At 44.6% G+C, this 12,949-nt stretch overlaps 1 protein-coding gene across 2 annotated transcripts in view; it reads left to right on the top strand.

The window, feature by feature from the left end:
* LOC123761289 (ras-related protein Rac2) overlaps positions 1–12,949 on the top strand; it is a 257,088-nt gene that overhangs the window by 167,775 nt on the left and 76,364 nt on the right. The window contains exon 2 of one of the 2 annotated variants that reach the window (XM_069314002.1): positions 7,421–7,559. The exons of the other annotated variant lie outside the window; for it this stretch is intronic. Within the exon in view, the coding sequence (XP_069170103.1) occupies positions 7,464–7,559 (96 nt within the window). The 5' untranslated portion in view covers positions 7,421–7,463. The remainder of the gene's footprint in view (positions 1–7,420; positions 7,560–12,949) is intronic. 2 annotated transcript variants of the gene reach the window in all.

Raw genomic sequence — 12,949 nt, 5'->3', positions numbered from 1 at the left:
ATACAGTAGAGCAATCGTCACGATTTGGTAAGTAGGTGTTCTTCATTTTGTATAACTGCTTTGCTGAGAGTGTGTAGGCGTCTGTTCAATGGTTTTATCTTTAATTGGGTATGGAGATTGTCAGTTCGTATTTTGTCGGCATGTGTCGCTACTACTACATATTAAGTGCTTTATTTTGAAATTTCCACCTACTTGATTGTTTAATAAGAGCAAGTGGGGTGTGTTTCATAAACACAAGTTTTAAATATAAAGAATTTCTTTATCAGTTTTATTAGACAATAGAGATTTTATACAAAATTTGAAAATATCCTGAGTTACTTTATAATTTATTGGAGGATTTTAGTTTTGGTTCATTAGTTTTATAAAACTGTAATATCAATATAGCTATAGGTTAAGTAGTAATTGTAATTAAAAAGCAATAAAATGCTTGTCCTCATACACTAAGAAGGTTAGGTTAGGTCATGTTTTCTATTCAGCTTTTCAGGTAAACTCAAATATTCACAATATTTTGGTGCGATTCTGGCGATTATTTGACAGTACAGTTTAACACTAAGTGTAATAAGTACAATTCCTGACTGCTAGGAATAGTACATAATTACACTTACTTGTGCCATTACGTTTACCTCCCCAATATTAGGAGGATGGGCTGCTGGTGGATGGCGGTAGTGGCTGAGCAGATAGCACGTTGAACACGTAATCCTGTGGACCGGGGTTCGATTCCCGGCGCCGGGGAGAAACACAATGGGCAGAGTTTCTTTCACCCTGATGCCCTAGTTACCTAGCAGTAAATATATACCTGAGAGTTAGACAGCTGTTATGGGCTGCTTCTTGGGGGGGCGGGGGATAAAAATTAATTAGTTAGTAGTTAGTAACAGTTGATTGATTGACAGTTGAGAGGCGGGCGGAAAGAGCAGAGCTGAACCCCTGCAAACACAACTAGGAGAATACACATCACCACCACACACTAATGGACACTTGGAACAATATACAGGGATTACCTCCGTTGTTTCCTCCTTGTGCAATATGAAGGAAAAGTGGAGAAAACGAACATAATAAAATAGTTCCCCATGATATAAAGTGTTGAGCGGAGAGTTATATAATAGCAGCGGAACAGTACCTCAAGAGGAAAACATATTTTCCCGTCACTGTTCCAACAGTGACGGGAAATATTCGGCTCTCTTCCTTAACTATCAAGTTGCCGCCAAAAATTACTATAAATATTTTTCTTCGTATCTGATCGTCTTTTTAAACGGAAGTCTTATTATATATACATGTGGAGGAGGAGGCGGGGCGGAAGCTGACGTGACTGACAGTGAATTGAGGGTATGATGGTGTTGATATATAAGGCACTGACTGTAGCGGCCTTACTAAGAGGGTGGGTATGTTGCCAGGTGGGTATGTTGTCAGGTGTGTATGTTGCCAGGTGGGTATGTTGCCAGGTGGGTATGTTGCCAGGTGGGTATGTTGCCAGGTGGGTATGTTGCCAGGTGTGTATGTTGCCAGGTGGGTATGTTGCTAGGTGTGTATGTTGCCAGGTGTGTATATGTTGCCAGGTGTATATGTTGCCAGGTGTGTATGTTGCCAGGTGTGTATGCATTGCCAGGTATGTATGGTGTCAGGTGTATATATTGCCAGGTGTGTATGTTGCCATGTGGGTATGTTGCCACGTGTGTATGTTGCCAGGTGTATATGTTGCCATGTGGGTATGTTGCCACGTGTGTATGTTGCCAGGTGTATATGTTGCCAGGTGTGTATGTTGCCAGGTGTGTATATGTTGCTAGGTGAGTATGTTGCCAGGTGTGTATGTTGCCAGGTGTGTATGTTGCCAGGTGTGTATATTGCCAGGTGTGTATGTTGTCAGGTGTGTATGTTGCCAGGTGTGTATGTTGCCAGGTGTGTATGTTGCCAGGTGTGTATGTTGCCAGGTGTGTATATGTTGCCAGGTGTATATGTTGCCAGGTGTATGTTGCCAGGTTTGTATGCATTGCCAGGTATGTATGATGTCAGGTGTATATATTGCCAGGTGTGTATGTTGCCAGGTGTGTATGTTGCCAGGTGTCCATGTTGCCAGGTGTCCATGTTGCCAGGTGTGCATGTTACCAGGTGTGCATGTTGCCAGGTGTGTATGTTGCCAGGTGTGCATGTTGCCAGGTGTGTATGTTGCCAGTTGTGTATGGTGTTGTGGTGTGCATGGTACCAGGTGTGTATGTTGCCAGGTGTGTATGGTGTTGTGGTGTGCACGGTACCAGGTGTGTATGGTGGGTTGGTGTGCATGGTACCAGGTGTGAATGTTGCCAGGTGTGTATGGTGTTGTGGTGTTCACGGTACCAGGTGTGTATGGTGTTGTGGTGTGCATGGTACCAGATGTGTATGGTGTTGTTGTGTGCATGGTACCAGGTGTGTATGGTGTTGTGGTGTGCACGGTACCAGGTGTGTATGGTGTTGTTGTGTGCATGGTACCAGATGTGTATGGTGTTGTTGTGTGCATGGTACCAGGTGTGTATGGTGTTGTGGTGTGCATGGTACCGGGTGTGTATGGTGTTGTGGTGTGCATGGTACCAGGTGTGTATGGTGTTGTGGTGTGCATGGTACCAGGTGTGTATGGTGTTGTGGTGTGCATGGTACCGGTGTGTATTGTGTTGTGGTGTTCACGGTACCAGGTGTGTATGGTGGGTTGGTGTGCATGGTACCAGGTGTGTATGGTGTCAAACATACCATACACACAGAGATCAGCAATGACCTTACAGACAGTTTAAGTTAGTTAAACTGTCTTGTTAGTTAAACAAGGTAGTTATTTGAAAATGCAGTCAATTGCGGTTTTTGTCTTAATACACAAAAATAGCAAAACGGCATTTTCATATCCAAAGCGTATCATATATATATATATTTTGCGGGGCCCGAATTTGTTTTTTAATATGGAATAATAGCGCCAAACAAATGTCGACCTTTGACAATATAATATCCGAAACAATGGCGAGAGTCACGCTCTTTTTTAATGCAAATTGTTGTTCACAGTGGGCAACAGTCACTTCGTGTGAGGCTTAGGGGGCCCACGACCTAGTACCGTAACACTTATAATCTTATATGGCAAAATAGATTAGAGTATTTATTGTAAACTGTTTATTATATACTTTGAATCTGTGCATTAGTAGTTATTAAACTGTGTATTTGGCACTGTATTTAGTCACAGATATTGCCGTGGGGCTGTCCAATAACTCATTAAAGGCTATTATTGTAATAGATTACATTTTGCTTTCATTTACATTTTCGTCTTGCCTAAAAATTTTAAAACGCAAAATAAAACAAAAATGTAAAGATCAATAGTACTTTTTAAGTCGTTAGAATACGGCAGGTTATAAAACCTATGGAACCGCCTACCCGCCCGAAGCTGTACACCTTTGCTATAAACTCTGCCGGGTTTTTAGAAAAACATCGGAAAAGTATCATCAGGGCAAAATGGAGAGACCTCTCCAAATCCCATTCACCTCGCCAGGTGGTCGACAGGGACAGTGGACAGACGGACCACTGGGTGCCAAACCAGCCCCAGAGTTTACCCAAAACGGAAAGAGTGTACTTAAGAGTGTACTTCCCCAGCAGCAGCAGAATGCAGCAGCAGCAGCATTCTGCTGCTGCTGCTGGTGAAATAGACGCCCTCACTACTTCGTACACATCGTCAGCTAGACCACGGGGCGGCTGGACCACGGGGTTGGCTGGACCACAGGGCGGCTGGACCACGGGGCGGCTGGACAACGGGGGCGGCTGGACCACGAAGTCGGCTGGACCACGAAGTAGGCTGGACCACGGGTCGGCTGGACCACGGGTCGGCTGGACCACGGGGCGGTTGGACCACGGGTCGGCTGGACCATGGGGCGGCTCAACTACGGGGCGGCTGAACCACGGGGCGGCCGGACCACGGGGCGGCTCAACTACGGGGCGGCTGAACCACGGGGCGGCCGGACCACGGGGCGGCTCAACTACGGGGCGGCTGAACCACGGGGCGGCCGGACCACGGGGCGGCTCAACTACGGGGCGGCTGAACCACGGGGCGGCTGGACCACGGGGCGGCTGGACCACGGGGCGGCTGGACCACGGGGCGGCTGGACCACGGGGCGGCTGAACCACGGGGCGGCTGGACCACGGGGCGGCTGGACCACAGGGCGGTGGACCACACACACAGACCTGAGTGTAACGAGATGCTCGGCTCATGGTCGCCAAGGGTACACGCGGCACACAGTTACACAGACAGCTGATGGTGGTACCACGCCCTCCTTACTGAAGCGGTACAACAGGTACAACGGTAGGCAGTGCTACACGGCACACGAGAATGACAGAGTCCTTCACTGTTCACTGCTAATTCCTCGGAATTATGGATTTAAGGTTTCCCTCATAACACTGAAACCTTTCCTAGCTTGTCTCACTGCGATACGTTGAAGCTAAGGTACGACAGACGGCGGATGTCACTAACACACGACGATAACAGCCTCCCTCAGTCCAGTTGCTCTGAGATGGCGTCTCACGATCTTGCGGCTTAGATGACAAAGTTCACACTGTCAATATCGTTGAATATACCTTCCCGCGATGCCGGATTCTTACGCACGTCACCCGGAAAGATAGTACGACGACGATAGTGACTTTAGTGATGTTGCAGGTGATATTTCCTGGTGCTTGGCCTTAGCACGAGAAAATACGTCTTTCGTTAGCAACGTTCCTGGTAAGAATAACTATTTTGGTGCCAAGACGGCCCAGGGTGCCATGCGGTACCCCTTAGCTTCTTGACCAGTCACGGTTCAGCATTCCTGAGGCCCAAGCACCTTGGCCCATGGCGTACCTACCTCACGACACTACCCCCTCTCTCACGAGGTGGACACGTGATGGGGAGCAGCCTACAGGAGGTTAACCCCCCCCCCCCCCTCCAAACCTCCCTCAACACTTGAACTAGTACAAAAATTTCCCTGAAATCAACTCCCTCCTGTAATTTCCTTCACAGACCTGATACAGTGATCAGCATGCCATCAATGGCTAGCAAATGTCACAGGCTGTCTAACGACACCCAACACGACTGTGGAAAGTTATATTCAGAAAGTTGAATCACGGTGCATATCATTGGTGCAATATGCAATTTCGTACTTCATCCAGTGCACGAGAGAGCAGGAAAAATCTGTCTCCTGACATCAACCTCCAACTAAGGGTTTATTTCACTAGAAGCGAAATACACCCCACCATTTTCCCAGCTCGAGGGTGCACTGAGCACGAATGTCACACTCTTTGACAGCTCACTTCCGGTTGGGTGACAGTGGGTGGAGACTCCGTTTTCTATGCGACGTCACTCTGAGAGACTTGGGGTGACTCCTCCGGTTCGTCCTGGGTAGTGTTACCTGACTTAGGCGCGGAGTGCTCGGCTCCAGGGCCAGGCTGAGCTAGCTCGACGCCTCGAAGCTAGGCGGAACCTCAAGCTCTGCAGCTCCGGCTTCAGTCTGTGTCATACCGAACACACTAGCAACACCCTGGGATGGACTACTCGGAGAGGCACCATCTTCACTCTCCTCTGACCATGATGACGCATCATCACGTTCCTCATATTGTTTTAGCATTTTAACATGGTACTTCTTATTGACCCCCCTTACGCATACGACGTACGTCAATGAGTGACTGCACTCAGTGATGGTGAAGGGTCCCTTCCACTGCAGCAGGAGCTTGTTCCTGCTTGTAGGGAGGAGTAGGAGTACTTTATCTCCCACCTTAAACTTCCTCTCCCTGGCCTTCTGGTCGTACCTGCTCTTCTGGTACTCCTTGGCCTTGGCGAGTTCCTCCCTGGCCAACTTACACGTCTCTTCTAGACGGTTCCTCAAATCTATGACGTACTCATACGTCGTCTTGGTTTCTGGGGTACAGTCTTCCTCCTCCCATAGATTCTTCAACACATGCAGCGGTCCCTTTACCGTGCGACCATACAGGAGCTCGAACGGTGAGAACCGGGTACTTGCCTGGGGTACTTCCCTGTAGGCAAACAGTACCGGGTTAATGTACCTTGGCCACTCCTTGGGTTGCTCTATGCACATCTTCCTGAGCATTCTCTTTAGGGTACCATTAAACCGTTCCACCAACCCATTTCCCATAGCATGATAAGGTGTGGTGAATGATGGCTGCAGCATGAGTAGCCTAGCTACTTCCGCCATCATCTTACTGGTGAACTGTGCCTCCCTGTCGCTGTGTATCTTCTCAGGTATACCGAGGCGACTGAAGAACCCAACCAATGCTTCCGCCACTGTGACGGTCTCAATATTCTTCAAAGGTGCCGCCTCTGGATACCGAGTAGCATGATCTACCATATCAGGATATATCTGCTGCCGTCTGATGCCCTCGGCTCAATCGGGCCAATTATATCTACACTGACCATCTTAAATAGTTGATCAATGATGGGGAAAGGCTTCAGCTTCCCTGGCTGCACCTTACCTCTGTCAGCGGTGCGTTGACAGGCGTCACACGACCGAGTGTACCGCTGTATGTCACCAGTCATCCCTGGCCAATAGAACGATGACTGAATTCGTTCACTGGTCTTAGCGTGTCCCATGTGGCCCCCCATTACTCCCTCATGACCGAGAGTAAACACAGCTAGGCGGTGCTCTTTGGGGACCAGTAATTGTTACCAAGTGTCCTGGGGTGTTTCCACCCTGCGCATGTCGGAAAATCCGACAGCATTTAATATATCATACAGATAATAGCTGTGTTGTATAAACAAGTTAACCATAGAAAACGTAACTTGTAGTGGAATTACCGTCTATAGAAAACGGGATATCATCACCACATACTATTATAATTCACCACCTATTATGGTGGGAATTATTCTTAAATACATTAGTCTTTGGACTTTACCATCATAAAAACATCTTTATAAATTAACTTAATTATCAATATTAAAGTAGAGTAAATGTGACCCTTCTATCACTTTCTGACATGTGGACAATGTAAGCCAGGCGTCAGAGTGAGGAAGGAGGGAGCCATTGTTGTGTCACCTCCGAGACGTGTGGAGCAAATTTGGCTCCTATCATATCTGGACAATGTCGGCCAGGCGTCAATAGTATGGAGTGTTAGATGCAGCCATTGTTGAGACTAGACCAGAGGCTCACACGGGAGCAAATTCGGCTCCTGTTAAATTTACTTGGACGTAGTGTTATGGAAACTAAAAGTGTACCATTATCAACACGCTGTCTACAAATTCAAGTTAAGTGTTCTTTCCGAAACCCATTATCTTTCATTTATGGCCATTAATGTCATTATATAGGGTGACCCGGTTAGAACGCGAAATCGCCTCAAACTAAAGGTAATTAAGCCAGGTCTTTATTGTTCCATGTACAGTATTTTCTCTGATATAGCTTGTCATATATAGAATCTGGCTTTACAGCTAGCGCCCTTTTGACAGGTCAAGACGAGGAAGCAAGATTTTGTGCACCAGTTACTGGGGGATGGAAGCTACCTCAAAGAGGATAATTTGTTGTCTACACCCTAGTTATACCTGGTGGACTAACCTGCTGTACTATAAGATAAGGAACCTCTTCAATGTATGTAGTCTATTACTGTAGTTTGATTGGCTGCATATATATAAACTAATAAACCCCCCCTAATGTGTAGAGGATCGATTTGTGAGATTATGAGATTATTGCAGAAATACAGTCCACTTATCATTATACAAATTGCTATCGAAGTATATAAATTAACGTAAATATAAATTCATATAAATTAAATAAATATAAATCTCACAGGTCGGTTCCCACAGCGCACTAGCTTACCCTTAACCTCCAAGTACTTATACTTGCGCTTATTCAAGGTGAAGACCTTGCCCTCTGCGGCATGCTCTCTCATCTTCCTGAGTGTGGGGTCTTTCCTTTGCGCTTCCTCGAACTCTTTAGCGCTTACTCTTTTCAAAGAATGTAGTTTCAGCGGCTTGACCACTTTGGTGGGTTGCGCACTCATTGCGCGTGTGGTCACCGCGGCTACTAAAGCCTTGTTCCCCCTGGGAGCAGCAGTGACACCCTCAGTCACCAGGGGTCTTCCCCCTCTCCTCTTATCTACCTCCGAGGCGGCGGTGACCCTTGCCCACCCCCGGGGTTGGCGGGGCCTGGCTGGATCAGCTGATCGAGCCCCCACCCACCTGCTTGGGGTCTTTTCCCGTTTTCTGTTGGCAGAAAGGAGCAGGCTTCCCCCGTTTTCCTTGCGCCTGCTGCCTCTGTTCCCTAGCTGGGGAGGCAGCCATGGCTTGGCTACCAGCTGGCTGGCGCGTGACGTCACCTCCAGCTGGAGTGGGTCCCATTTGCTCTGAGTCACTTCCACAGGACCGACTCTTACTATCTGACACTCCAGGGGCGTGTCCCAACAACAACCCGTATACGGCGTGCCTGCATTGCACAGCTCGTATTTTACCTTTTACAAAGGGTGTGTCAACAATCAGGGATACCTCGATCATGTCTCTCTGGGTACCATCAGGGTACCTGACTCGGATAATCCTTCCTGTCTCGTTCCCAGGCTTGACAAGGCTCTCTCGGACCATATGAGTGGTAGCTCCTCTGTCCCGAAAGACCTTGGTACATTTACCATTAACTAAACCTCTTGCTGTCTCCAGGGTACGTGTGCTCCAGAGGATCACCTCTCCTGTGGGCTCCCAGACCAGCAATCTGTGCTTGTGTCCCCCCCTTCTCCTGCACGCTTGCCCTTCTTACATTGAGCTGCCATGTGGCCTGGCGACTTACTAGAATTAACCCAAAAAAGGGAAAGACAAATAATAACAAATGGAGATATGGCTGGAAACACTCACCGGGTATTTAACTGATGAAGTGTTTTGAAATGATGAAGCTTGCATTGTGTACCCTGTAAACTGCATTTCTTGCATTCCAAAGTGGATGGAGAACGACATATCAGTGAAATACAAACACACTAGTTCCTATGATGAACTCCGATTTGTATATACTCTCACAAGATATCTTCCCCACGATCGTCCAATACCCGGTTCAATTCATGTCTCTAATCATGGAGCCGAAAATCTTCCCTGCATTATTGCAGTAATATGGGATAGCGGTACCATAAAGAACAATGAGATTGTCAAGTCGCTCATAGAAACATCTAAATATCGCAATATGCTCGCTGGATTAAAAGAAGATGCAACTGTTTCCTAATTACAGTTAACATTCCTTCCAACCTATTGGAGGATGATGAAATGAGGTGTAGTCCAATAATATAAGCAATCAAGAAGCAAGTAACCATGAGTATAATTTCCATAGTGATTCAGTTAACCTCAGTACAGACGCTTCGGAGTTACCGGAGTTCAACCTGAAGAATGTAACACTCGGTGTATGCAGTTCTAATCGACCCCCAGACGCTCCAGCTTCGACACAGAGCAGACAGCAGACTATAACGGCATCGAGCTACCACGCTCTCAGCCTTATCGAGCTTAGACCTTCACCATCTCATCGAGTTTAGACACTCACCATTCCACATCGAGCCACCACGCTCTCCCGCATAGAGCTCCACGACTCAGGCCTCACTCAGCTCTCTGCTCTGCTCCAAGTTTCATCTCAACCTCTATGACACTGCCAACAACTAACTGCTGTAACCTAGACTACTAAATATATATGAAAACCCACTAAACACTGTGTGTCTATTCTACCAAACAACGTAACATAATCATACATTACAAAGATATCGATTTAGTAGCGGGATTACAGAGAGATACAACCTTTAAGAGACGTTGGTGTTTTAAAAAGGCTGTGAGTCGCATGAGAAGCCAAGAGTAACAATTCTATATTACTTCTATATTATCTATTAAAATCAATCCCTGCAAACTATTTATCTATTTCACCTTCGTCTCGCACCCACTCGATAAAGTTGGGTATTCCATTATATGCCACTTAAATCGACCTTAACCCTATTTCGACGGGTAGCCTTGTTTCCGACCCGCTACAAACACCACTGTATATGGTCTCAACGGCTTTAATTTTGTTGGCTCTTTGTCTTTGCACATGCCCGTCTTCTAAGTCTGCACCTTCATACTGCCTTTCAATTGCCGCCAAAGCCTTTATGTGAGTGAACAACTTGGGTAATTCCTCATACTCTACGACACAATGACTTCGGGCAATAAACACCAGTAGTGACTCCCAGCATTGCCTCCTCCTCCTTCCCTCAACATCTGCCGCATGATGGCCAAGCTCCGCTAAAAGATATAAAGAAAACAATATTTTAATTACACACTCACACTCTAAGAGAGAAAAAAATTCTCATTAACAATTATTTATCTCTCTCTTAGGACTATATTCAAATTGTTGTTTAGATTTTAGCTACTCAGAACGAAATGTCAATGTAGCACATTGACATTTGTCTATGGTGAGCCCATAGAGTATTGAAGTCTATCCTTACCATTTATAGTCTCCATCACTGCTTGTGCGTGTGATCTCTCACTAAGAACTCCACACTCGAGCTAGATATAAGCCAAGACTGCCCGCACTCAACCAGGGTTTCCACTTTTTTATCTATAAATTGGAGTAAATAAGTTTGCATTTCCTTGAACAGTATTTTTTGGGGTCAAATTCTCAATGTGGGAAACAAATACTCAAATGTGTGTTAAAGAAATAATATTTTTTTAAACCTCCCTATTAATGGGGCGAAAATAAACGAATCGATCACAAACCATTTTCTCCACAGTTTGCGAATGTGATTGTATGGGTTTTTGCATAAGTTTGAGAATATAATTTAATGTTAGTTTTATAATAATAATAATAATTTTTATTTAGGCAAAGGTACATACATAAAGAGATTTTACAAAGTTTGTTGGCTTTATAGATAGAGCTAGTACATACAATGCCTAAAGCCACTAGTTCGTTGGCCTAAAGCAAGTTTGCGTTCGTTCAATGCCTAAAGCCACTAGTTTTAGTTCATTTATTATGCACCCTATGCCCATCTTGTGGGCGATAGTGGAAAGGGCTACAGAGATGAACAATGAGACTAAGGAACCGAACCCCCCATGCAATTCATTTAGCTCAAGCAAGTTTTCTAGCAATCTTGATGAGCTAGTTGCAAAATCTAATGCACATCGTCACATATAAACAATGGGGCACAAGACAGACCATATATGCAGTTTCTAAATTAAACAAACTGGCATATGTGGAGAGCTAGTACCACAATTGATATGTTTTTTATCCAGCACACTGCCCCTCCATCCAGCGGGCTGGGTTGCAATTGCTCAGTTGCTGCCCAACAGTTGGTCAGGGCGAGATACAGTCTCATTTAAAGAAATATACCATGTCCAATAGTTTGGACGTTTCAGAACTGAATGCGAACCTACATGAAGGTCGCTCAGCGTCCAGTGTGAATAAGGAAAAATAGAATGAATGAGAGGAAAAAAATAAATGGGGGAGAGATGAAATGTGGGATGGTAGAAGGAAGGAGAGAAAGTTTCACTCAATCTCTCTTTGAGATAGAGAAACTTGAGGATTGATACCTAAAGTTTTATAGTTTCAAATCTATCTAACTATGGGAGCCGGTCGGCCGAGCGGACAGCACACTGGACTTGTGATCCTGTGGTCCTGGGTTCGATCCCAGGTGCCGGCGAGAAACAATGGACAGAGTTTCTTTCACCCTATGCCCCTGTTACCTAGCAGTAAAATAGGTACCTGGGTGTTAGTCAGCTGTCACGGGCTGCTTCCTGGGGGTGGAGGCCTGGTCGAGGACCGGGCCGCGGGGACACTAAAGCCCCGAAATCATCTCAAGATAACCTCAAGATATAACTAGAGGTAACCAGATCTTATTCATTTTTATTTTATTTATTTATTTATATATATATATATACAAGAAGGTACATAGGGTTTATGACAGTACAGAGCATTGGTGTCTATACATTCTTGTAAATCCTTGTAAACGCACATAGCGTTTCGGGCAGGTTCTTAATCTAACAGATAATTTAGAGTAGGTAATTTCTAGCAAAATTGAAACATTTTTTACAGGTACTCTGTAAGAAAATTTGGCGATGATTAGTAGGTACATTAAAGTAGAATTTGAGGGTTATCAATAGGTACATTGTAGCATAATTTGAGGATTATTTCAAGGTATAATGCAGTAAAATATATGTTTGTTCATTTGCGTTCAGTTTGACAACCATGATATAAGATGATAACTATGATTATAATGGTGAGGTTTTATGGCTTAGTTACATATATTCTGACTATATATGCCTTATTTAAATTATTTAAGTAGCGATCTCTGTGGTACATATATTGAGTTGTTGTTAAAGATTCGCTACCTGGAACAAAAAGTTCCAAGTAACACGGGCTATGGTGAGCCCGTAGTGCCTTATATTGGCATATATTGAGGTCGCCAGCCGTATCTGTTTTATTAAAGAAATAATTTTCATAAAATATGGCAAGTATTTATGTAATATTTATTATAAAATAATTATAATACACGATGGCACTCTATTATAATAAAGGTGCGTTATATGGCAAATATAATGACAATATAAATAGGTTAATATTTTGATGACGGTTAATATTTTACTTATTATTATTTTAAATAAATATAGTTTTGCGAAATCATGTTGAGTTTTTGGGACATTTTTTTACGGCTTCGGCGGGTAGTCAGTTCCATACGATTATAATTATTTCGATTTTATAACCCGCCATGGAACTTTTTTATGCTGCCCCTTATTCTAACGGCTTAAGAAATACTATTGATCTTCACATTATTTTTTTTAACTTGCTTTTTAAAACTTTTAGGTATGCTGAAAATGTAAATGAAAGCAAAATGCAAACTATTACAATCAAATCAAATTAAATGTTTATTCAGGTAAAGTACATACATACAAGGTGAGATACAAAACATTGATGGATTTATAGATAGAGCTGGTTATCTTGAGGTTATCTTGAGATGATTTCGGGGCTTTAGTGTCTCCGCGGCCCGGTCCTCGACC

Source organism: Procambarus clarkii, chromosome 7 (assembly GCF_040958095.1).
Source record: "Procambarus clarkii isolate CNS0578487 chromosome 7, FALCON_Pclarkii_2.0, whole genome shotgun sequence".
Classification (NCBI taxonomy): Eukaryota; Metazoa; Arthropoda; class Malacostraca; order Decapoda; family Cambaridae; genus Procambarus; species Procambarus clarkii.
Note: the sequence above shows the minus strand (reverse complement) of the source record. Positions and strands in the feature narration are given on the sequence as shown.